Genomic DNA, 27,510 nt, shown 5'->3' with positions numbered 1-27,510 from the left:
AAATGAGAGTAGTTCTAGCCTCGAAATTAGCCTGGGCAAGTATTACTATGTTTTCGAACAGCCAGAGAGCTAAGAGGCCTTTTCGCCATGAAGGCTACTGGTAACTAAATTTGCAAAGTAGTGCAGGGAGTACGTACTGGATTTAACTTGTCCGCACAGCGTTACCCTAATTTATATGCCAATTATATTACATCAAAATGCCATATGCATGGCATGATGGGCGGGGCCGAAACAATGCGGCCATTGGTATCTCAAAATCAAAAGAGCTGCTTGTCCCTCAGAGTTAAATCAAAATTATATTTTTTTACGCTTCAATAAACATTCAAATGTATATTAAATAAAATCTATGAAGAAGAGGCTTGGAGTTCTCTCCATGCAACAAAAATAAAGCGTTAAACTAGTAATTTTTTTCGAACTCTAGAACGGTTTCACACTTTAAATTGACTCATTGCTACTAAAATTACTTAGAGGTAACTTGTGTCATAGGGGATTCGGAAGCAGAATTGTCCATTCAGTCGTTGTTTAATCAGCAACGAAGTAACATGAGCGAAGGATGCATTGATTTTTTTCGTATATTATCAACACAAGCTAAGGTTTTCGTAAACAAACTGCTGCCATATCGCCTGTGATGTCAGCAAATCAGCTGAAATGGCAAAATTACATTAATTGAACTTCGAATTGCTCCCACATCCATCGTATTGGCCAGAATTGGCTCGCAGCGACTACTGGCTGGTAAGAATTTCGCTCGAATGAAGAGGTTATCCCTGAGACTGAGACCTATTTTGGGGCAAAAGATAAATCGTTCTAAAAAAGTGGCATTGAAATGTTAGGGCGCTGCTGGAATGATTGCGTGGTTCTTGATGGAAATTACGTTGATAAGTAAAACTAATTTGGAACGAAAAAAACGTGTTTCTTTGTTAGGCCCGGAACTTTTCAACCCATGTGTTATGTATGTAATTACAATTTCTCAGTTCATCAACGACGTAGTCATGGGGAATAACACGCATCAAATTACTTCGCAAACAACAATTCATGACGGCCGCTGCTATCGATCTCAATTTGTGCATGCCTACTATTCAGTTGGTCCATGATTCGTTGCTCGTTGCGAATATTAAACAGCTAACTATTAATTTTCTATCATAAAAAAGTTTCCCATCAAAGCAATTTGTTTTTCATAGGCAGCATAAAACAGTAGATTCAGTTTTGCCCTTAGCAGCGCAATCTCAGGAGACGTTTCACAGATTTGAGCATCAACTCGGCCAAAAGTCTGTCGAAGGATGTTTGCGTCAATTATATATGCATGAATGTATGTGGACATATACATACCTACATACATATAGAAATAACTCATTGCGATGAGGGCGTGTCGGGATGGGTTTAAACATAATTTTCTGGTGCGATTTACAAAGGTGTTAAGCATAAAACAAAAAAATAATAAAAAACAAAAACTAAATAAATTACAAATACAAATAGTGAAATAAGAGTGAGTACACACTAGTACATCATAAAAACGGCAAACATCATTTGTACGCCTACATAAATATTGGAAATTTTTGATGACTCTAAATTTGCTTTACAACTTACGTAACTGCCAGTCTATCTGTCTCGCGCAAATCAATAGTCAACAACGTGAACAAAAATATTTTTTCAGCTAAAGCGAAGTTAGTCACTTAAAGCCATTGGCTCACTGTGCATACTTTTTAAACTTATCTTTAACATTCACTGTAACGGTAACGATAAAATGGTCGTAAATTCATATTTTTCACTTAAATTTCGCGCTTCGTTGTTATTTGCTATTATTGCTCAACTAATACTTGTTTGGATCTTAAGTATTCACGACGGCATATTTCTAATTATTTAATATATGTATGCACATAGTAGGTATTTGAAGTGACAAGTTTTGCTGTTAACACAGCTGGTTCCTATGTGCGATTAATGTCTCTATTTATTTACACACATAGGTGATCGGAGGTGAAATTTGTTCAGAAAAACAATCAACACTGATGATGGAATTAAATGGTAACAATTTTGTTTAAATTACTTCTAAAAATACTTTATAAGTTATGGTAAAAACAAACTGCGACGCCATTCACCATCATTCTAGAATTGAAGAGCGTATGCCTAGATCAACGTGAGCCAAATTTACTGCAGTCGCTATGTTAATAAGCTCAAAACTCTATGTATAAGAGAATTTGAGTTGTGAGATACATTGAATACTTAAACAAATTAGGCAGATCAGGGACCGAATATTCATTGTTTTAAAATTTTCAATGAAAAAATGTAAACGCTTCCACGTATCTTAGAACGTAGAAATTGGATGTTCTTTATAAATATTTTATGATTTGAAAATTTTTGAGTGATACCCATAAAATATAGGGTGCACACAGTATTTGAGGATAACTTGAGAGTAAAACTAATTAGCTTTTATTTTGAACAAAATTTAATGAAACTTCAGGAATTCTTTACACAGCATTAACTTATCATAAAACCATTTAATACAATTTCCATTAGCTGCAATAACCTCCTCGATCCTGGTCCGGAAACGAATGCATGCACGAATCAAGTGATCCTTATTCATATTGACCATAACAGTATGAATTCCAGCCTTCAGAGAAGAAATGGTGTTATGAGGATGCTTCTTGGTTTCACGCCCAACTACGCCCCATACGTAGTAATCCGGGCGTTTAAGGTCTGAAGAGTTAGGTGGTCATACATTCGGTGTATGTGGTTATGGAAATTTTCAGTCATCCAATCTTGTGTCGCCATCGCTTTGTGTGAAGGAGTGGCGTCTTACTGAAAGATGTATGGGTCATTACGGCGTATACTATCAATCCAGGGTTTCACTACTGTCTCTAGAATCTCGATATATGCAGCAGAATTCACTTGAAATCCTTGAGTGTGGTGGCATGCCATGTCTTGACTTCGTGTGCATGACAGCAGAAACCTTTGTAGGATTGGAACATAGCCACCTGCCATTCTGCACATTTCGTCATAAAATAACCATAACATCTCAGGTGCTTCAGCTGTTTAATTTTGTTTAGAAGTCGTATTGCTCGGTTAATTCGCTGTGCTCGTGTTTTCTTTGACCGAAACTGTCTTTTGCACAGTACGTAGGATTTATACCGAAGATCTGTATACACAATTCGTCGAAAACACCCTTTCAAACATTTTGAAGAGTCCTAGTCGAAGATCACTTGCACTTGTTGAATAAATTCCGCAGATCGGTGAACCTTGTGAACGAAAATTAGGAAATTCTAAATCGGCGTGATTGTCACATATAACGACGATAATTTCATGCCTCTTTATTGTTTGAGTTAAGGATTAGGGGTAGTCAGAGGCCCGAAAAAATAATGATCAATAATAATTTTTTTTTGCTAGTCAATTGCTTTATTTTACAAAAGTAAAAGCACTGCATTAATGCTATGTTTTCACATTAATGCATCATGTTTCGACTTGACTTTAGAAAAACTAAAAAAAAAAATAATAATTGTAAAAGTTATCGTTGTTTGTATGGAGCCCGTTTCTCCAGAAGTCCCTTGCACAAGTTCTTGGAGATTCATCTAAAATCAATCGGACAACAGAAATTAGTTTTATTATTAGATAATATTGTGCTTTTTTTCCAAAATTAACAATATGGCGACCTCAGGAAATATTTTTCAGATTTTCGAGAAAAAAGCCGACAAATTAATTGTAAAAAAAATCGAAACTTTTGGGAAAAAAATCCTTCGATCAGGCACAAGTTTTTTATGTTTTTCAAAAAACACAGTTTTGAGAAAAACGCATTTAAAGATTTGCTAACGAGCGCCCGAACGCCCTTTGTTAATTATTGATAAACTCGAAAAAAATAATCCTATTTTTTTTAATTCTGACTACCCCTAAGTTGTAGTCCTCCATCTTTTATCTGAAAAAGAGCAAAAAGTATGTAAAATGGTTTTGAGAAATTATATATGTATGCATGTTCTCAAATATCGTATATTATTAATAATCACATTACGATTATTAATTCATTGCTCAGAAAATACAGTCATAAATAATAATTTTGTTTGCTGATAATGTTCAGTTTTTTCCCCTTTAAAAAAAAAAATCGAGCTTTCGTTTTACGGCACTAGATTGCCTGCACAAAAAAGTGTACAAATTTTGAGTCACTTCAAACCTGCACTTTATTCTATTAAAACCCAATGGGCTATAAAACTGCATACTAAAAAAATTCTAAAAATTATAGTTTTTGAACTTTTGATGCAAACTTATTGAACGTTTCTTAAATTTTAACTATATGTATATATAATTGGCGCGTACACCCTTTTTGGGTGTTTGGCCGAGCTCCTTCTCCTATTTGTGGTGTGCGCCTGGATGTTGTTACACAAATGGAGGGACCTACAGTTTCAAGCCGACTCCGAACGGCAGATATTTTTTATGAGGAGCTTTTTCATGGCAGAAATACACTCGGAGGTTTGCCATGGCCTGCCGAGGGGCGACCGCTATTAGAAAAATGTTTTTCTTAATTTTGGTGTTTTCACCGAGATTCGAACCAACGTTCTCTCTGTGAATTCCGAATGGTAGTCGCGCACCAACCCATTCGGCTACGGCGGCCGCCGTACTAACTGAACTATAGTTTCTTAAATTTAATTATTAAAATTATGTTAGAAACAAATACATAAATACTTATGTATATAAGTACGAGTATATGTATGTATGCAGGTATAAGTCGGCTTGAGGTAGAGTGAGTTTAGGTGAAGTGAGGCCGGAAAAATGGAATTAAAAAAAAAAAATAATTTTTTTCCGATGGAAAATTTAAAACTAAAAAAATAATGACTATTTCCGATCCACAAATTAACAACTCACAAAATAATAATTATTTCAGGGGGAAAATATAGTGCTCGAAAAATAAGTTTCATTTTTGATCAAAAAAGTATAACTCGATATATGATTCTATTTTCAGAATAGAAGTCACAAATTTTTTATTATTATTGATGGCAAAACTTAAAATCTGAAAATAATGTATAAATTGGTATTTTTTTGAGAAAGCTAATATGATTACGGTGCCTGATGTTGAAGTGTGGGCTCTGCCGAGTTCGTGCTGCCTTCAGAGTCAGACGCCTGTGTGCGAAATAAGATTCACGCGGTGTAGCTGGCTAATGAAGAGCTCCTTGTCATTGTTTTTCTAGCATTTCCCAATGCGCCATGCCCTCCCAGTCATACACATCATGTTATTTTTTGGATGACTCTCGGCCTTGGCGTATCTCCTGAAGCCGCCCACTCCTTTCTTTGCTTGATATTGATGTATCATTTCTCATCTCTCCTGACGATTCGATACAAAATGCGTTGTGTTGCCACGTGTTGCTCGAGGCTAGATGCTGAGAAGCAATTTCAAGGCGACTTCTTCTGTTTTTTTTACCTCGATGAGCAAAGAAGAGCAGGTGGTGAAAATGTTGATTTTTGGCTTCTGGGTATACCATTTCTAAGCTTCAAAACTAATAAAATTTTAAATAACTAAAAAATACAATTAACATAGTTTTTTTAGAGATGAATGAATACTTACCCTTTGCCAAACAGCAAAAAAATCGTTGTAAAATAAAATAATATATAGAAACGTGATGAACTTATTCCCCAACCCAATAAGTATTATATATCAACAGAATTAACTGCATTCGAATTCCACTTCTGGCCAAAAATATAGAAATAGGAGAAACTGTGTTTGATGTGACACTTCGTTAGATTCGGTAAGAGCAAATTTAAGCTTATGGTGTTTTCTGTTCTCGTAATCAGGTTTATGTTTATCCAGGTGTTTGTCTTGCTTGTGCATCAATGCTGAGCACGATACCCATGTTTGGTGGTTTCATCTTCTGCCCTACAGAACGCTAGAGTTCTTTTGGTTTAAATTCCCAGGCTAGTAATTAATCTATAATGCCCTGTAAGTATTCCTTTGATGATTCTAAAATTATTGTTATTTAATTCCATACAATCTTTAAATCGGTTTATGTTATTGATTGTGATTGTGATAAACCCTGTAGATTTTCCCAGTATGATTAGACTTGTCTTTTCTACTTCCTGAAAAAGAGTTACTTTTTCCTAGGCTACAAAATGGATATCAGCCTATAAACGGGGAGGTCTCCTCTTTACTAGCTAATTTATCTGCGACTTCGTTTCCAGTAATTCTTATGTACTCTGGAACCCATAGGATACGTAAAATGGTTGTTCCTGTCTAATATATGTATTTAGCTTATCAAGAAATTCCTGCACCGGTTTTGATGTAACCTCGAAAGAGTTGAGAGCCTTGATTGCTGCCTGGCTATCAGTAAGGTTTTTATAGTCGCGTCCAAGATTAAAGTGAGCTAGAGCTTGCCAGTATATTTTCCCCGGTACGTGGACACTAGCTTCTGCACCTTGATAGGTGAGGAATCCGTCCGTGTACTACCATATCATGTTCTGGTTTCTGGTCATGTCCAATTGTTTCAGCTTTTAAATAACAGCACTTGGCTCGTTTGTTATGATCGACATCAAAAGATAGAGTTTCATCAAAGCCTTGTATGTATGTAAGGGATGTGAATATAAATATAAGGGATGTACCATTTGTTGAGTAGTTAGTTGAGTTTGTCCTCCAATTTGTGGTGTGCGTCTTAAAGTTGTTTCACACCTACCGACTCAGATTGTTTCAAGAAAGATTATGAGAAACTTTTGCACCTGCCTGCCGAGAGGCGAGCGCTGTTAAAAAAATGTTGCAATTTAATGTTTCTTGCTTACAGTGGGCTTTGAACCTGAGCCCTACCCTACCCAAATCAGGGTGCCGCTTATGTCCCAAAAACCTCAAATTTGTACTTTTATTGGTCCAATAAATAAAATAATCCCTTGAAATCAATCGAAAGTTGAAATTAACTACCTTCAACAGTATAAAATCTTATAAATTAGCCGCTATCTCGAACGTAACTAAATTTTTAGTATGGTGTAAAGTTCTGGTCTCCCAGCAAAATGAGGCGTTCAAACACACTTTTCTAAGAATTTAAAAAATCATTTCATAATATTTAGTCTACTTGGCGCTACTACTAATGCCACTAAAATTAAATAAATTAAGTGAAGTTACAAAAAGTTGGCGTCGACTTACAGTTTGTGGGCGCAGACCTTCTGAACGGTTCCTCACACCAATAAAAATGGAATACTTTGAAATTGCCGAGTTCATTGTCTGGCGCTAATTTATACTCCACGCATGTATACAAATTTACATACATACATATATACATGTATAAGTTGCCTTACATTTTTACGCATACAAAGAAATACAAAATTTGCATTGCTAAAATTCGGAAACGGCATTAAAATATTATGTGAAAAAATAATACAAAAACATATACGCATATGCTTATTAAAAATGTACTTCGCATGCACGCAGCTCCTAATTGGACGCGTTTTATTAACGAGTTGAAAAAATAATAACAATAAAACTCAACGCCTGCACTTCCTTCTGTTAACAAAAAAAAAAAAAAACATGAAAAAGATGCTTTTGAAAATAATTTTAAGTTAATAATAAAAATACAAAATCACATGTGTTGAGGCAGCTACCCAGCTGGAAGTTACCCTCTATGTATATTCAACAACAAAATAAAAAAAATTGATGAAGGTTATTAACTCCGACAAATTTTTAGGAGCTCCGGATACTTCTTTAGTGAAGTAGAAAAAGATGAAATATTCAAAATAAAGAATTTTGGAGAAAGAAGGTACTTCAAACGGAAAGAAAGAAAAATTCTAAATTTTTATGCATTTTTTAATTTTTAATAGTATTTTAAATGACTATTTTGTTTACCGGTGCATATTTGAGATTATTTTAGAATGAACTACTTTCAATGCTCTTTTTAAGGAGCTAAAAATTATTAAAATCTGCTGAGGCCTGGCGAGCATGTGACCCTTTCATTTCATCTTAAAAAAATTCATCATACATATCTGAAAAAAAAAAAAATGGAAAAACGATTGTGTCAACATTTTTAATTTCTAGTGTGTTTTTCTACTTAACTAAACGACCAACACGTACAAGCCTGGGAAAAAGTATAATAAAAAAATGTTTTTTTTTGTCATAAAGTGTGGTTGGTCTGTTCAAAGAAAGATGCTGGCTTTTGCAATTTTACGGGATGTGTAGACGTTTGTTGAAAAGTGTTGAATGCAAAAATAATAGAATTACAGTTTTTAAATTGAAATATTTTTTTTTTTATAATACAATTGAGCTGCTTGTTAGTCTGTTGAATGGGCACTTTTTGATCTTGGTATCTCCATCTAACGTGGGCAATCTCTTCGTCCTACAGAAAGGTGTCAAATATGGTTTACATGCACATTTAATATTATATGATCGAAGTATCATATTTATGAACTACACTTGATGTTTTCTAAAGCATATTTTTGACTTTCTTAAATACATTTGTTGCTTTCTTAAGTACATTTTTTTGCTTTATAAAGGAAACTTATTCCTTTCTTAAGCACATTTGAGGCTTTTTAAAGTGCGTTTGATGCTTTTTAAAGTACATTTGACGCTTTCTAATGTACATTTGTTGCTTTCTGAAGTACATTTAACGCCTTATAAAGTATATTTGTTCCTTTCGGGACTACAATTGATTAATTTAAAGTACATTTTAGACTTTCTCAAGTACATTTGTTGTTTTTGAAGTACATTTGCTTCTTTCTAAGGTATATTTGACACTTTTTAGAGTATTGTATATGTTTTTGCTTAATAATGGCCACTTGTTCCTTTCTTAAGCACATCTGAACCTTTCTAATATGCATTTGATGTTTTTAAAATACATTTGACACTTTCTAGAATACATTTGACTCTTTGTAATTCATTTGACACTTTCTAGAATAGATTTGATGTTTTCTAAAGTGCCACTTTGCCACTTTCTAAACTACATTTATTGCTTTCTAAAGTACATTTGACTATTCTAAAATCCGTGTGATAGATAGACATAGGTTGATTGGAGGTTTGCACTTCGACCTCATGACCTTTTGAGCTCTAAAACATCCACATGATACTTTCTTAAATCGAATTGATATCTTCTAAAACTGAATTAAAGTTTTCTAATAACAAAATCAAAATTTTGAAAAGTACTGTTTGAAATGGTGTGGGCGTGATACGTCGATTGTATGTGCGAGAGTAGTAGGAACAGGGTTCGGGCGGGTCTGTAAGTTTTTTAGATATTTTTTGCTGCTATTTTGATTTCGTCATTGGTCATATTTATTTGAAGAGCTTTGTGTTTGTTCAGGTTTTTACTTACTCTGACTTATTTTGACCTTTATATTTGTATATGTCAGTAAAACGGACGATTTTGGCTTTGTAATGGAATTGCATAACAAGAATTTGTAGTCTAATTTTAATGCAAAATTCCGGTTCATTAGGCAAAGTATGTTTAAAGTTTTCAAATTTATTTATACCTTTTTTCCAGGAGTGTGTCTTCTCCAGGTAGGTCAAAGTGTATACCCAAGGTTTGTACAGCGTTACCATCTTGGGGAATGATTATGTTATTCAAAAAAAAAAGCAGGACATGAGTTTGTCTTCAACGTAAATTTCAAATGCTTTCTTTTTTGCTCATTCATTCGGTTTCGGTACATAATTGTGGTATTATTCACGAATGTTAAAGTTAAAACGATTCTTTCTACCTATGCAAAGAGAAGGTATCCCGATGTGCCAAGAACAGTTCCCTGAGACACACCAGCCAATATCAGAAATTCTTCGATTATCAACTTGTTTATTCTTACCGTGAATCCTCTGTCAGAGAGGTCCGACTTGAGTTTGAAGGTAGTAATTTGCTAATTTTTATAAAGCCCTTCGTGCCAGACCTCTTCAAATGTTTGGGCAACGTCAAGAAAGATTGTCGAGCAATACCCGTTTTTTTAAATGGCTTTTTTATTTCATTTGTAATGCAATCATCTGTGTAATGATTTTCCGCAAGCGTTTCTTAAATTGTTACCGAATGCGGCACTAACTTTCTGAACAGATTTTCCAACTTCTTTAAAATTCTTCATGTAAAATAAGCAATTTCACGCTTAGCTGAACTTGGATCTTCACAAACAATATCATAAACTTGCTCAATAATTTCTGGTGTTGTTGCACTTTTTGTACGACCACTACGTGGTTTATCTGATACAACCACATTTAATTTCGAGAACCCATCGGTGCACAGTTGGAAATGAAAGGATATGTTATCAACTTAAGTAGCTTCATCCATCATCGTTTGTAGCGCAAGTTCACTACTTAGCTGCCAAGCCTATGCCGAAAGAACTAACCAATTTCGCAAATGCCTATATTGCTCTAAGGTTCCACATGAATGTTGCTTAAAAGTTTTTTGATCCTATTGGTTCATTGAATGAGCTGCTTGTTAGTTGCCCCAAAACTTGTTTATACACATCGATGTTATTGCAGGCATTTTGTGTGTATACGAGTACTTCTTCATAAATAAGAGTTCCAGCAGGGTAACCGACTTTATACGCATTTGTCACAATATATTTTTGATTGTTCGTCAAATTTTTATGCAAGGTGGCGCAAAATTAATCATCCAATGTTATGCTTGATTAAGTTTTTTATTAAACAGATAATAATAATAAAATTAAAATAATATTCATAAAAATAAAATAATATTAATAAAAATTAAATGATTTTGGGTGATGGAAATCTTTATTCTGATCTTTACGCGCTCGATTGTCTATTCTCGTCTGTTTGTATACGTGCAAATAATTTGCAAAATTTATATATGCAAAAATTATATATTTTCCAACATGGTAAGTTATTTTTCGCCACCTTGTATATCTCTTTTACTTTTTCCGTCTTTTAAAGCACTGTTTTAAAGCAACTGTTGCTGGTGCTGCGTTACATTTTGTTAATAATTTCATTTTTACACTCACGTACATAAGTATGTATGTATATATGTATATTTACCCACTCGGTAAATAATTTATTTTTTGAACGCATTTCTTTTGGTTTGCAGAACACGTTTCAAGATCGAGGTAACTTCAACGAAACTAAAAATTTTACAAACACTTTTGCGGAAAAGTGAATAAACAAAAGTCACAGCGAAAATATGCCAAAGCCGAATGTGCTGCAGCACGTTTTTGGCCAAAACAATGAGGCAAGTGCCATTGTCTCAACATTGTTGTTGGTGTTAACGTAGCATATTTGTGCCCATTGCACATTTTGAGCTTGTGTTTGTTTGTTTATTTTATTTTTATGCAGTTGTTTTGAATTGGCTCGCTAGCATAGTCCGAATGGTTGCCCCAATGACTTTATTGCCACAATGGCTTTATTAGCCACTACTTCGCTGAAATTCTTGTTCTCTGGAATTCGTTATGACATTTTCTTAATTAAATAAATATTATTTTTTATTTTGCGAAATTTGATGCTCATGATAAGGATAAGTTTATGCGTACCTTAATTTGTTGCCAGCTGGCACTCTGTGCATATACATATAGTATATTTTAAATGTAAAACGCAAATTAATGCTGAAACTAAACTGTGTTTTAGGTATAAGGGGAGGTTTAAAAGCCCGTAGAGTGAAGATACCGATTTAACATCAATAGAAAATCTTTGCTAGATGCTCCTTTTGCATATAAATATACTGTATATTTGAACAATTTGAAGCGGCGAGGTTTAAAAGTCACAGTTGTTTAGGGCAGTCATAGCCAAGGTAGGTACATGCCACAGAAGCACATTTCAAGTCTCTTATCCCCGTTATATTTTTCGTAGGAGTCTTTTAATTTTTCACAAAGTGCAGCGTTATTTTCCACTGGTCTCATTGGTTTCACCGTCTCTTCAGCTACTATGAACTTATTACCTTGAACTGCTGGTGGCGCTGCTGCTTTGACTTCTCTCACTACGACTCAGATTCATAGTGATATATCCAAGTCTTTTGTCTAGTAGCATACAATTGAAAAATTAATTTCTGTTCTGACTATGAAGATTCAAAAACTCGCTCGTACACGCCTGCTTTACACTCGACGCGCTGTAGCCTACTTACTTCAGATTTAAGCTGCAATAAATTATCTACAGTGCCAGGGCACTTCATCCAAAGTGGGAATCCAATATAGAGCTATTTGAGAGCCGGCTTTGTGATTCCTGGGCACATATACATTCCTAGAAATTGCATTGCGGATGAGCTGGCTGGGAAGTGAACTGCTCTTAAATCGTTCAATTCTGTTCAGTCCATGGAGGTCCACACATTTATCCTCAAGCAAGTTCTGTATCAGGTCAGTCTACATCATGCGAGCCAACTGTAGATGGGTCTTGGAGTCCACTTGTGAGGTAAATAGGTAGCTCTGAGGAATGAGCATAGAACTAAGTCCCTTATCCATCTAGTAATAACTTCTGTTGCTGTTGCAAGAATGAGGGAGAGATGAAGAGAGGTTGAACATTTCCTCTCCCACTGACCTACTAGAGCTCTGGCAGACTTAGAATACAGAGCCATCCACAATATTTTACGATTTATACCACATTCCGAATTAGATGGGGGAACTTGAGCCCAAACTAGTGGTATCACAATGGGCCACTAGGCCTATATGCGGCTTATCGAGTGTGGGAACCACCGTAACCTAACTAAACATAACTTAGACATATCAGGTTAATGAATAGTCGCATTGTGATATGACTTAAACTTAGTATTCATGGTTTTGTTGGGTTGCCAAGTACTCAGTGCTAATTACAAAAAAAAAAAAATCTCTACTACTCTTTTCAGCAATTCTGTTTGGGGAACTTTTGGACCTTCTTTCGTTTGTAAGATATATGTTTACTCTAATATAAAATATATAATAATAATAATACTTTTTTGAGCCTTCCTAGTTACATAACAGGAAATATCATTTAGATGATTCGGTTAGGTAGCTCGAATAGAGCTAAGTCTAATCACTCATATAAAATTATCCTTAGTTCTTATATAATATTTGTATATGCGGTCATCACTCGCGTCGCCAGAATGCCAAATTATTCATACTTTTGTATTTTAGTCTCCTCTTTCCTCCGAAAAAAATCCCCTCATCCTTCGATGATGGCCGGGTCTGATGACCACTTTAACCAGCAGCTTCAAAAGTTAGTTTTTTTCTAAACGATACCCAAAAAAGGTTGTAAGCGCTATGCGACAAGGTAGAGCTAGCAACGCGCGCGAATGCGACGCCATCTGTACCCGGAAATAAGCAAAATGTTCATTTTGATGGAGATTGTGGTAACCAAGGGCACCTCAGCTGTTTGCATTGCCAATCCAATAAACAGCGATATCCGCGTACATTATTCAGTTAATAAATTATAATATTTTAGCCACGCTTTTATTTAATTATATATTTTTACGCTGTGTGAAATTTTGTTGCTTTAACATTTATTTTATTATAACAATTTTTCAACCATTATCAAAGATTCCGTCACATAAATTGTAAATTATATTTTGCATGTAATATACATATACTGTCAGCGTCAAAAGAAAGTGTACGCCATATATTGACAGGTTTTGACAATTTATTTATTTAATTTTTAATTTCAATTATTTGCTTATAAAAATATATTTCATACTACAACAAAAGCTATATAATGCAAGGCATCAAACTTTGTACAAAATGTATAAAAATGCAGAAAATTTTCATCAAAATTACTCAGAATAATAATTTTTACTCAGAATATTTAGTTAAAATCCGGGTACACAGTTTCATAGCGCTTTGAATTTTGGTATACTGAAGTGGGTCAAGTGGGTCAAGTGGGTCAAAAATCATCATCTTCATTTCCTCCATTTAACGCATGCTCAATATCATATATAAAAAAAATTACCAAAAATCACTGCGTTTTTTGAGCGACTTCAAACTTCCACTTTTTTACAATAACTTTAAAACTGCATGCCCAGAAGTTTTCTAAAAATTTTGATTAAAAAGTTGGGAAATTGTCTTCCATTTAAAGACTTCCGACTTGCTTTATGAAGAAGAAATGCCCAACACCTTCGGCAAAAAATCGTCAAAAATCAAAATGATTTTTGAGTGACTTAAAATTTTCACTTTGGAATGCGTAGTTTTCTAAGAATAGTGATCAAAAAGTTTAAAAGTTTGATGATGATTTTTAAAAATTTTTATAGATAGTTTGAGACTCTGATTCATAAGGGGCCATATTTTTATAAAAAAATAACAAAAAAAATGTTGCATGAAAAGTACTGCGAATATTGAAGAAAGATGAAGTGAGTACATTAAGTGAGCGCAAGTGTTTATTTGTATATGTATGTACTTGTACATATATATGAATAACCAGAAGATCTTGTATGGGTACTTTATTTATGCACTTCTTTCCGTCTGCTTCTATATTATAAGCGTACATACTTAATATGTATTTGTAATTAATTGTTTAATTAAAAAGCGACTAACCGCAAATTGGTGGTTAGCTTATATAAGCTACAACTTCAACGGCGGCAACAAATATCTGACATGCATTTCTAATGATATTAAATAATGCCAATCGACTTGATGTTGATCACCTGTAGTCGGTCTGGCTAAATAGTGATTTGTAGCGCAAGTGCCTAAATGTCTACATATCCGCAATAAAGCTGTAAACACTCAACAATATAATTATAAATAAATATGTGCATTTTTATTATCATTTATAACATGGATCATCAATAACTAATTATTAATTAAACAAGTAAAGAAGTGTGTAAGTCCAGTTAGAATCGTAAGTCTCATATACTTTGTTATACCCAGTGAATGTATGCTTTTTGTTAAATGTCATTGTCATTTGCATAGTCATACGAGGATCTTATGTATGTATATATGTACATGCAAATGTATAAGTACATATGTATGTAAAGTTGGTAGATTTTTCGCATATTTAGACTATAGTAAATATATTTTTTAGATAGGATGCCAGATTGTCCACGAGTATCAAATTATGATACTGTTTTTATATACCGATAATATTGACATTATCGGCTTAGAAACTGCGCTGTTGGCTCTGCCTTTTCCAAACTGGATAAAGAAGCAAAGCGAATGGGTCTGGTGGTGAACGAGGGCAAAATGCTGTACCTCCTGCCATCAGACAAAAAAGAGTCGGCGCAGTTATGATATCGAGGTTTTAAGAGACTTCGTTTATCTTGAAACCAGCTTGAACACCGATAACAATGTCAGCCTTGAAATCCAACGTAGAATCTCTCTTGCCAATAAGTGTTACTTTGGACTAAGTAGGCAAGTGAGTAGTAAAGTCTCCTTTGGACGAACAAAAATAACTCTCTACAAGGCTCTCATCATGCCCGTCCTAACGTATGGCGCAGAAGCTTGGACGATGATAATATCCGATGAGGCGTCGCTTGGAGTGTTTGAGAGGAAGAATCTGCAAACGATTTTTGGACCTTTGCACGTTGGTGACGGCGAATATCGCAGGCGCTGGAACGATGAGTTGTATGAGCTTTACGACGACAAAGACATAGTGCAGCGAATAAAAGTCCAGCTGCTACGTTGGTTAGGTCATGTCGTCCAAATGGATACAAACGATCCGGCTTTCAAAGTATTCGATACCGTACCAGCTGGTGGTAGCAAAAGAAGAGGAAGGCCTCCTATGCGTTGGAAAAATCAGGTGGAAAGGAACCTGGCTTCACTTGGAGCTTCTATCTTGGAAATCTTGCCCTATATTACTTTTTGGCAAGTTTTCTATGGTAGTTAAGGAAATATACCACTTTTTAAGAGTTTGAAAATTACAGTAATATGGAAAATGGGCATGATTAGTGACCGCTCTTATCTATTTTTAATACCAACTCTTTATATACTGCGGATAGTGACTAAGTTTCATTGCCTTTTTACTCGAGTTCTCCGGATGAACTAAATGACTAAATCGATTCGCGATGCTGGTAAAGTTATAATTTGATATTATTTGCCATTAACGAGTGCTAGAAGCAAAAAACGAGTTTGTGCCTTGAGTATTTTGTACATGTATTTTGCTTCACAGCGGCCCCCGTGGCCCAGTGTGTTTGGGCGCGATATACAGGGAATAGCTCCTTGCTTGGATTTCTGCTGTGGGCATTAAAATCAAAAATATACGATTTTCAAAAGGCAGTCGCTCTCAGCAGCCAATGATGGAACGCCGAAGGTGCGTATGTCGCTTCTGATAGGTTGGTATGTTTCTGAGTAGGTGGCTATCACTGTGTCAACAGAAGGATCTTACACGAGCCTTAGCACCAGCGGAGCAACGCACTGTAATTCGAAAAAGAGAATTAGTCTCTGATCAGTAAGGACTGATGAAATTTATCAGACGGATAGTATCTAAACTTGCTTTATCCGCAGGCGTGGTAAAAAAGTGCTAAGGTGACAGCTGCTACAAAAGCGGCTCGAAGCAATGTATTTATGCCTAACGAACAATAGCCGGGAAGGATGAAGTTTAATTATCAAAATTGTTGTTTTTTATTTTTATTTTTACATTTTTTTTATTTGTTCTTATACTTTAATTTTTTATTCTTGTCTTCTCAATGAAACCAGTTGCAATATCGCTCGTTACTGTATATTATTTTTGATTAAACTTCTTTATAATTTATTTGCTTTCCGCCTCTCGTGCACATACACAATATTGTTCCGCCTCCCATACACATACATACTTATGTATGTACACACAACCACACATGCATATTTATTTATTTGTATGCACATGCGATATCTGTTTATGCGCTTTAATAATAAATTTAATGGTGTTTTTGGGACGTTGCCTTACGAATATTTTACAATAGGACATATTCAAATATGGTTTCGTTGTGGTTTTATAATGTCATTTCTTGAACAATTGAAACCTTGCCAAGCGTCCGCTGCATTAACAATGAGTATACTCGTGTTCTCTGTTTATTCAGTCGCTTAGTATGCAGGACATACTACGACTGTCTAATGCCTAACTTTTGTATTATATATGCGCCACATTATCGGCTTTTTATTTATATTCTATGTGCGTACAATTTGGAATGACCTCATGCACTTGAAAGTTTATAACTTTGTCTGAATTTGGGCTTAGTTTCAGATAAGATTCAGTGTTTGTGCATAAATTACATCTGCTTGGCAAAGAACTGAAGTTGGAATTGCGGTGTGATATCTATAGTGTACATTTAACATTAGGAAATCTTTCTACATTTTTAACCCTAAACCCATGTCGACGGTCGTTTGTGCCGGCCCGTTTTTTATGAAACTACTGCACGGTGCATGTTTCATACCATTTGCTTATGATAAAATATTCTTGTTCTTAGCGTTACAGTCCTTGGAGAACCATTGCTTCCTTCACAGCTTCTTGCCATCGGTCTCGATTTACAGGCACTTCCCCCCAACATTGCTTGCGCATTTTCCTAAGATCAGCTTCTACATCTTCTAGCCACCTTTTCCTTGGGCGTCCCATTTGGGAGAAGATCTAGTGCCTTTCTCGTTGATCGCTTCCTTGGCATTCTAGCCACATGTGCCAGCCATCTAATTCGTTGAGACTTAATAAATCTTATTATAGTTTCTTTCTTAACTATGTCTTCCAGTTCGGCATTGTGCTTAATGCGATAAGTTCCATCTGCCAGTCTAAGCGGATCTTTCGGAGCACTCTTCTTTCAAAGCACATTAGCTGTTTTGTCTCGTTAGCTTTCAGCGTCCATAGTTCACAGCAGTATGTAAGCAGTGCTTTATATATTCTTCATTTTTGCTCACACGATAATATTTTAGATCTTTTAGATTAGCATTATATGCTTTGTTGGCTGCCCGTATTCTGTCATTGATTGCTACCGAGATGTCTTGGTTGGCTGATAATGTAATGCCCAAGTAGGCGATCTCATTTGCACATTGGAATATGTATGCCCCACACTCCAGATCATTGGATACAATGTTTGATCTTGATCGGCCCATATATTTAGTTTTTTTCTGCATTGATTATCAGTCCAGCTAGATGTATTCTTTCCTCCAGCTTTTTGAACGTAGCCTGCAGCTCATTTCTAGTTTTTGCCATTATTAGTATATCACCTGCATAGGCAAACATTTTGAATGGCTTGTTGTAGATCCTTCCATTCGGGTCTATTTCGTTTGGTATTGCATGTAGCACCAGGTTAAATATCAATGTTGAGAGTGCATCTCCTTGTTTAACTCCTGAGACAATAGAGAACGGTTCCGTACATTCACCTTGCACTATAACACTTGCTGTCTTATTTGTAAGGGTCTTAATAACAAGTTCAATAAGCTTTGTTTGTGTGCCTATAGACTGCAACAAGTATTTTATTTTACTTCGGTCTATGCTATCAAATGCCTGCTGAAAATCGATAAATAGACAGTGAATATCAATGTCGTATTCATATAGTATTTCAAAGGTTTGCATGATCATGAAGCCCTGGTCGGTCGTCGACCAGTTGGCTCTAAAGCCTGCTTGGTAATCATCTAGTATTTCTTCAGCATATTGGCTCAACCTTAAATATAGAATATTTGTGAAGACCTTGTACCCTGAGTTCAGTAGCGATATGCTTCGGTAATTTCGACAGTTTGCTTTATCGCCTTTTTTATGTATCGGTACAATAATGCTTCTTAACCATTCTGCAGGTAAGGTGTTGGTTTCCCATATTTTTATTATTAAGTTGTGCAGAGGTTTGGCCAACTGTATTCTACCATATTTTAGTAATTCGCTACTTTTATAATTTTTCAGTTTGCTTATGGCGGTTTTTATTTCCTCAAAACTAGGGCTGCTTATATTCACCTCAGCGGTCTGTTATTCTGGTGCTTCTTCTTCTCAGTACATTTAGAGTTTCATTGAAATGTTCCTTCCAACGATGAGAAATTTGCTGTTTATCCCTTAGTGTTTCTCCACTCTTGTTTTTGACAACTTTCGTCCGTGGGTAAAAAGATTTAGATTGTTGTTTTATGGCTTGATACATTTTTCTTATATTTTTTTTTTAAATCTGTTTCGATTTGCTTTATTTGTCTTTTGAAGAAGTCTTGTTTCTTTTTCTTAATAATATTTTTGCTTCTTTTTTTATTCTTGGTACTCAAGTAAGTTTTGTCTAAATAAATGAAATATTATTAAAATAAAAAATTTTGAAAAATCTCTTCGGATATGTTTAGTTAAAGCCTAGAAGATACCTTATGCATTTTTTCTAATGTTCTGTGTTGATATTTCTGTGCGGTAAGGTTTGGTAAAACCCTCATGAATCGCTTAACGCCACAACAACGTATCCAAATTATTGAAATTTTCTTTAAAAATATAAAAAAAAATCAGTTCGCGAAGTTCATAGAGCACTTCGTCTTGCCATACAGCGGTCTTAACAATCGATTTGTTGCGCAATCAATTTGGGGCCAACTTCCTTTCCAGAAGTGGTCCTATTCATCAGCCCCTTATTCGTTTGGTTTAAAGCCTCTGTATTTCTTTATATGGAGCTATGTTAAGCCATTGATTTATGCCGACAAATCCGCTACTCTTGAAGTATTGGAAGTCAGTATTCAAGTCACTTATTTCACTTTGCGATAAAAACAACAGAAAAAAGTACAAGGTGGTGCTAGATTAATTATTTAATTTTGTTTTTGAAGGGAGCGTGTCATTATTCTGTATTACAAAATTCTGGGTGACAACATTCTGTAAATTGCAAAAAAATTCTGCTTTTTTAAAATTCTGCTTTTTAAAATTCTGCTTTCTAAAATTCTGCTTTTTCAAAATTCTGCATGTTTAATGCGAAAAATTCTGCTTTATTCAAGTTTTGTGATTTTCGTCATACAAGAAGTAACAAAATAAACATTTATTCCATAAATATACATATGTATATGTTTAAGCGATAACAATATTTTAGTTTAGCCAATTACATTTAGTGTGACTTAATTCATTTCTTTTCTTAATAATCCTTCGCAGCGGTTTGTTTTTTAGAAGAGTTCTACGCAAAAATACTGTGGATTCTATCGAAACTGAAGAAACAATTATTATTATTATTATTATTATTTTTTTTTATTTAATATCTCGAATAATAATAAAAAATAATAATAATAATAAATTAAATAATTACATTACCTCTTTAACATTGTTAACATTATGATTTAATACAGAATTTTGTGATACAGAATTTTGAAAGCAGAATTTTAGAAAGCAGAATTTTAAAAAAGCAGAATTTTAGAAAGCAGAATTTTAAAAAAGCAGAATTTTAAAAAGCAGAATTTTGTTTTTAGAATTTTGTACATACAGAATTTCGACACCAACCCGTTTTTGAGTATATTTTTAACAGAAATAAAAAAATGATCTTGAGCGATGGTATTAAAGCCTAGGATTAAGAGTGAGCCCCGAGAATATGAATCACTAACGGACACCTTTTAACATGAGGTATTCCTAGGGTAGAAAACACTTAGAGTAACGCAAACGTCTAAATACATAGGCATTGTGCTGATTAGGAAGCTAAGTTGGGCACCCACAATTCCAGATAGGAGGCGCAAAGCAAGGATAGGGTATACTCTTCAAATTTATTCTTGCAGCAGATCAAATTTGAAACAATGAAACTGGCTCAATAGAGCGGTAGTTTGGTGGTTAGGCCTATTCTCTATTGTGACAATGTGTGGTGGAACGCCTTTGACAAGGGTGGCAAAAGGTTCAAATGCTTGCATCTGCTCTCATAACCGGTGTTATGCCAATCACAATATAGGATTAAATGCAATAGTAGATTTTCAAGAAAAATTTGGTGTTAGCACCATGGCAAAAGTGAACACTTCAAAAAAGTTGCACAACATTAATTACGGTCCCTGTAATATCCTGACTAATATTTCGGAGTTTCCCGTCGACGACCCTCTTCACCTTAAGAGAAGAGTGGAGACCGGGAATAGTAAGACAGGGCGAGTGCACCCATGTATGGCTCACAGATGGCTCAAAGCCGAAAGAAGGATGAGCGGAGGAGTATATTCCGAACATCTATGAAAATCTTTTAGTTTTCGGCTACCCGACTATTGCAGTATCTTTCAGTTTGAATCGATAGCGATTGTTAAGGCCGTGAGGAACTACAGAGTAGATGAACTAGCAAGACTACGTACGAAGCTACTTAATAAATAAATATCTACATCGGCAATTATAAAGATATACCCTTACAGACATGCAAGTTATTTTTGAGAATTTTTTAAGAATAGCTAATGAAAGATAGTGTAACAAACCAGCCTGCAAAATTGCCCGACAATTCTGGCCGGCTCTCAATGCACGCACAGAATTTCAGCTAAGTCAAAATAAACGTGAACTTAGCACACTGATTTCTGCTATAACGGGGCACTGTATAATAGGTAGACACGCCCAGACGCTAGGCACGCAGGCACATGAAGCTGTCTAGATGAAGAAGCGGAAGAGACGATTTTTTAATGAATTGGAAGTTCTCAGCAGATCGGTCTTTATTAGTACCAGCCAAAAAACTGTCTAACGGACAAATCGGAGCTCCGATATGGCTCATTGAAATCGCCGAGCGGCTGACAAGACGATTACTGAACTTGGAGTACAAAAGATAGATTGAGGATGATCTGTGTGGCATTTCGTGCCATCTTGCTGAAATTTCCAGCCACAAAAAATCGTTTATCGTGCCTCTTTAGCACTCACCAATGCACCACTGATGCCACAGCTTCAAAATCCGCACCGAGCTGACACTCTGTGGGATGCAGTAACTTCTAGCGAGTTTTCCGATTCCCAGATGTGGCAGCTTTTCGCAATTTAAGTTACACAGCAGAGCCTTTGGAAATAAGTTTATATAATAATATAGGGTTTTTCAGGAAGAGCGCTTCAACTATTGAACTTTTTTGAATAAAACACAAACGGTTTGACTTTTTTAACTAATTTTTTTTTTTTATTATCGAGTTTGAACATATACATTTAAGTATGAAATTCGATTTCTTTTGCATGACCACCGCGTGCACGTTTTACGAAGTCCAATCGTTGAACCCAATTTTCGACCACTCTTTTGCATAAATCGGCCGAAATTCCAGCAATTTCGCGTTCAATATTGGCTCTGAGCTCACAAATCGTCGCCGGCTTGTTACTGTAGACCAATGACTTCACATAACCCCAAAACGGGACGGCTTGTTAAATGGACCGTAAAATGGCCGTAATGCTCTTAAAGTAGCAGCAACAGAACGATTATTTTCATAAAAAATTTGCACGATTTGCAATCGTTGTTCAAGTGTGTAGCGTTCCATGATAAAATGTATACTAATGAAGTTTACAAATGACAAGCGTAAAATAAAAAATATTGCGTCGTTCGCCCTCCCTATCGGAAAAAAGTTGAAGCGCACCTATTGAATAATAATACTTCCCAACTTTTTTCGAGCGTGAAGCGATTGATTATATTTTGAGATGTGATACTGACTTTTCAGCAAGAAAACAGAGCTATCACTGAAAAAATACTATTCGAGTAAAAAAACCACTGTATTTTTCAAATCCATTATTGTAATTCAAAATATAGATTTTTGTATCGTAACGATTATTTAGTTTTCGCAAAAAATTAATTTATTTGAATTAAATTTTTATCTAATTTTCCTATATGAATTCTACTAAATTTTTCCTTGTTTTCTTTTCTTCTGTACTCAACAGAGCCAAAACCGCTCGTCACTATTGGCAGCCCAACAGATACTGACACCGAAAATTTAGACGAAATCAATTTGAATACAAGCAACGACGAAACACAATCAAGAACTGACTCCGCTGCAAATACAGGACATATCGATCCGAACGCAAATCCACTCTGGTCGGAGTCGAACAATCAGCCTACTGATTCAATACTTACCCAAGCGGCCTCTTCATTCTCAGCACTGCCATCGGTGGCATCGAGTGTTTTATCGACATTTTCCAAACGCATCTCTGAGTATTCTGGTTCGAATAGTCGAGAACGTACGCCCATAAGTGATAACAACGAGAACGATAACATAGCATCGCAGCTGGATATACAACCAGCCTATTTGCAACAACAATTCCAAACACAACAACAACAGTATCCTTATTACAATAATCCACAGGCAAATGCACCAGCACCCATAGCGTTTGCACATCCTGCTGGTAACTCACCATTTGCAACTTCCGAGAGCATCACATCATTACCACCTGAACCGCCCAAATTGTACACGCCTACTGAAGTGCCAATTTTGCCCGCAGCAAGCGCGGCGCCTCCACCGCTAGCAGGTGGTCAGAATACTTATCGTCTTGCGGCGAAAAAGAAGTTGTATGCGCCCATACCAGGACTGTCAGAGCAAACCGCAGGCGTTCCTGCACCGACGATAGATCCATTAATCTCTGCAGCTCCTGTGCAAGGCATACCACCATTACCATCACAATCCACATCATTAACAGATCCCTTTGGCTATCCCACAGCACCGGCAGCACCCCAATTGGACACTTACGAAAGTAGCTATCAAGCTGCTCATTTTCCTGGAAAAGAGGAACGTAAAACTGGTGGTCTATTTTCGAATATTAGCAATTTGGTACCAAGTGGAGTACTGCAGAATATCTCCGGTTTAGTGCAATCAGCGACAGGCACTTTTACGCAGGGTTCAAATAAAATATTTCCTGAAGATACAACACAACAATCACACCGCAGTTTTACAGGTGTATATCAGCACCCACCTTCAGAAGCTGCGAGTGCTAACACAGGCCAATATATTGGGGCTAGTGGGTTGGCACCAGCTGCAGTACCACCACCAGCAGCTCAATTCTACCCTGCATCTATAGAGCCGAATCTGTCTTCTGCGGCGTTTTTCGCACCTCCTCAGTTGCCACCGCCACAACAGAGTGTTGCACAAGTGCAAGTGCCAACAGCACAACAAACTTCACATTTATTTACACAACCACCACCTCTACCACCTGTAGGCCAGCCTCTGCCACCACCACCCACTACTGGTTTCGTAGCTGGTCCACCCAAAAGTGCTACAGCGGATTCTACCAAACAACGTCCATCCGCCTCAACAACACCTATTTCTTACTTTGACCCTACAAAACAGCCGTCCAAACCAGTTGCTACGTTTGGTGTATCAGAACAGTCAACCAACAACTCAGCACCAACACAAGCTCCTTCTACTTTACTTACATCAGCAAGTGCGTCTTCGCACAACAACTATTCATTTGCGCCTCCAATAGCAACAGGAGTTCTCTCTGGCACGGTTCCAGTATTTGAATCGACACAAGCAAGCTCTGATCAAGTAAGATCTCCACCTTTAGTCGAAATTCCGGATCAACCAAAGCAGCTTGCGTCGGCAGAGGTTATTACTCAACAACGACCAACTGGTGTACCATTATTCGATCAAAGAACGTCTGGGCCAAGTAACCCAGCACAGCTACCATCCACACCAGGAACAGTTACTTTTCCTCCCCCCCAATCTATTTTCCCACCTCCAACTGCTCAGCAACCTGTTTCAAGCAATCAAACACCTCTACCATCAACTGGCGGTTCAACTTCATTTCGCTTGCAGAAGGGTACACGTCTCTATAAAAGTCCTTTGACTCCTGCGGAGACAGCCCCTGTTCAAGTACAGGCAGATATAGTACAACCGTTTGTTCCACCAACCAGTTTTTTCAATCCTTTTGGTTCACCAGCGCCAACAAGTGCACCAAATCCATTGGCCCCTTTACCAGCGGCTCCAACTCTGGTGCCTAGTTACTTTATTGCTCAACCGGCTGAATCAAGTGTTGGGCTATTTGCCGTTGACAAGCCCATAGCTGACGAGAAATCCACTACTGACACAGTCAGAGATCCACAATTACTTACTGTATCCGACATAGCAGGGCAAGAGCCAGATACAAATTTTGTAGGCCAATCTTTACCTGGTGAAGATCTAGGCGCTATAATACAGCAGCAAACTATTGAAGCTGTCGTGCCGGAAGTAGCTACAGATCTTGAAAGTGAAGTAAAGTCTGCTTCATTAGATACGTGGGCTGAGACTACAAAACCATCCGAAGTTTTGAATGTGGCTTTAGAGCAGCTTTCTCTAACAGCACAACCACAAGAGTCAACGATCCAGCAAGATCTTTTCTCGTCCCCAAAGGAGCAAGAAAAAGAAGATGCCCTAATTCCGAAATTTGATGAACCACAATTGTTTTCTACACCAATTCCACCTCCCAAGTTCGAGCAACAACATCTAAAACCGCAGGAATCGCAATCTGAGACAATTTCAGCTGCGGAGTCTGCACTAAACGTTCAAGTTCCATCGTTACAAGAAGCCCAACCTAGCACACTTGTGGTACCATCATCCCAAGCAGAAACTAATAATCAACCAATTATCAATCCGCTATTACCGCCTAGTGTTCCACAGGCCCATCGATCCCCAGAACAAGGACAAAACGCGAATCCATTTCGTAAAAACGTTGTTGCTGCACCATTTGTGGCACAACCACAGTTACAGCCGACTCCAAGCAGTGAAACTCAGCCGAAATTAGCAAACTTCTTTGCTGATGCATTGGGTATAGCTGGCCCAGGTGGAGCTGAATTCAACATATTTACGCCACCACAACAGCCTTTGCTATCTAATAATACCGAACCACTATCATCTACGATTCCGGCCGAAGTTCCATCAGAAGTGCCAAATTCAGCTGTTGCTGCTGCATTACCTAGCGCCGCTGGTTTCTTTAGCTACACTGAACAGACACCGTCGAGTTTCTTTCAGCCGGTACAAACTCAAGAAACAAAAGAATTTCCATCACTACCACCACTTAGCAGTATAGCACCACCACCACTTACGCATGAGGCGCCAACTACAGCCGAGGTTACAGCGCAGCCCCCGTTAGGCATTCCACCACCACTCGGCTTCGATAATATACTACTTCCACAAACAACATCAGAGGCAACGCAGAGTGAAACTGAAACACTAACCGCAGCGCCACAATTGAGTTTTAACACAACAGGTACTACAGCAGCGTTTGCCCCAGGCATACAGACATCTCCTTGTACTACTAGCAACACACAACCTCAGCACTCTGATGTTATAAACTCATTTTCGAACTACTTCAAACAAACTTCAAATCATACTACTGAAAGTAAACAATTGTTAAAAGGACAACAACAAACACAAATAGCTCCATCGGACGTATCGCTATTGTCAACGACTACTTCATCTCCGGCTCATTTCTTTGACACACTACAACCAACGTGCCCATCTGAAACTGAAATCAATTCCTTGTCAACTCCACAACAACAACAACAGCAAACAGTTACTCAGCCAAACGAAGATCAACGTTTACAAAATTTCTTCAATAATCCACCGCAAAGGGAGAATAACGCCGGTGTAGGTGATCTTGGCTACGATCTAGTGCACAGCGGTCTGGCCGTACGTAATTTGGGTTCGTTTACATCTGTTTCAAATTTGGTGGAACCGCCCTCTTCATCGTGCTCGGAGTTTTCAGAGTGGAATAACAGTAACGTGAACTCACGCACTTTGCCCGCAGAGTTACTTACCAAACGTAGTCCTGAAAAGAGTTTAACAGTTGTTGAGCAACAGCAAGAAGTGCAAATAGCTACTGCGCCTCAGCAAGAACAGGAAGTAGCTACTGAGTCCCAGCTAGGAGAACAAGTAGCTTCTGAGCAAACTGAAGTTGAAAATCCAGTGTACAAACATTACGGAGATTTGCCTGAAGAGATCCTACGTGAATTAAGAATGGCTAATATGTTGATTGGTGAGAAGGCTGCTGCTTCGGCGCCACCAACGACTGTGGTGAGTAAAATTTTTACATTTTTACAAGACAGTTTCGCTTCAGTACTAAATTAGTTTAAATAAGCGTTTGTTAATTAATACTATGAATTTCACTCGCCAAATCTGCTGACCAAGTTTTTTTATTCAGCAAAACTGCATTAAAATTGACGGTTATTACAAATGAATGCCCAAATCCTTTTTCGGAGAAGCAGACTCAAACATGAACCTTATCTGGTTACTTAATAGTTCGCTGAAATTGTCGACTACCTGCAGCACAACAGGACCGACGTGTAAAAATTGTGTATATTGCGTTTGCCCAATTTCGTTCTGAATTTGCCTCAGCCCATGCAAATCTCTTTTCAATGTGGGATAATGAGAGCAGAGGTTTTTTCAATGGGCTCCGGAATTTGAGGTCTTCTGCACGTAAACGTCTTCAAATCGTTACTTTGGATACATTATCACCACTTTTCCTTACAGCTGCTACAGCCTCACGCAACAATAAGTTCGGCCTTGTCACAAACATCTTGCTTTGGAGAGGTATTTTTTCGAGATCCGTCCGGTGAAGTCGTCAACGTTTTTAATTTCGGTATAACGTTGCGCCCATTTATTTATGAACGTCTTCGACATCTTCAAATATTTATTTTGCGCAGATACACGCTACATTTACGTTACATTTTTAGACCTTCAGACTGTGTACATAGAAACACTGCTTCAAATCATTTTTCATGCGCGGAATTCAATTTGTAAAACAATTTCTCACAAAACTAACAAATTGTACATCGCGGATTTAGCAGAATTTAAATTTTTGTTTATAACGGAACTCGCAGTTTGAATTTTGAATAAATATATTCAAATATTCGGAACGATAAGAAAATATCATATCAGCGAATCTGCGAATCCGCGAAAATTTTACTTATTGTT

The 27,510-nt window shown here is 36.8% G+C and overlaps 1 protein-coding gene across 4 annotated transcripts in view; it reads left to right on the top strand.

Annotated features, from left to right (window-relative positions):
- LOC129237343 (mucin-2) overlaps positions 1–27,510 on the top strand; it is a 104,645-nt gene that overhangs the window by 70,674 nt on the left and 6,461 nt on the right. For 3 of the 4 annotated variants that reach the window (XM_054872022.1, XM_054872025.1, XM_054872024.1), the window contains one exon: positions 22,508–26,610. In XM_054872022.1, coding sequence (XP_054727997.1) covers positions 22,508–26,610 — 4,103 coding nt within the window. Of the gene's footprint in view, positions 1–1,991; positions 2,020–22,507; positions 26,611–27,510 lie in introns of those variants that run through there. The other variant, XM_054872023.1, reaches the window with a different exon arrangement.

This window comes from Anastrepha obliqua, chromosome 2 (genome assembly GCF_027943255.1).
Source record: "Anastrepha obliqua isolate idAnaObli1 chromosome 2, idAnaObli1_1.0, whole genome shotgun sequence".
NCBI lineage: Eukaryota > Metazoa > Arthropoda > Insecta > Diptera > Tephritidae > Anastrepha > Anastrepha obliqua.
The sequence above is the reverse complement of the archived record's forward strand: the minus strand, read 5'-3'. Positions and strand labels throughout refer to the sequence as shown.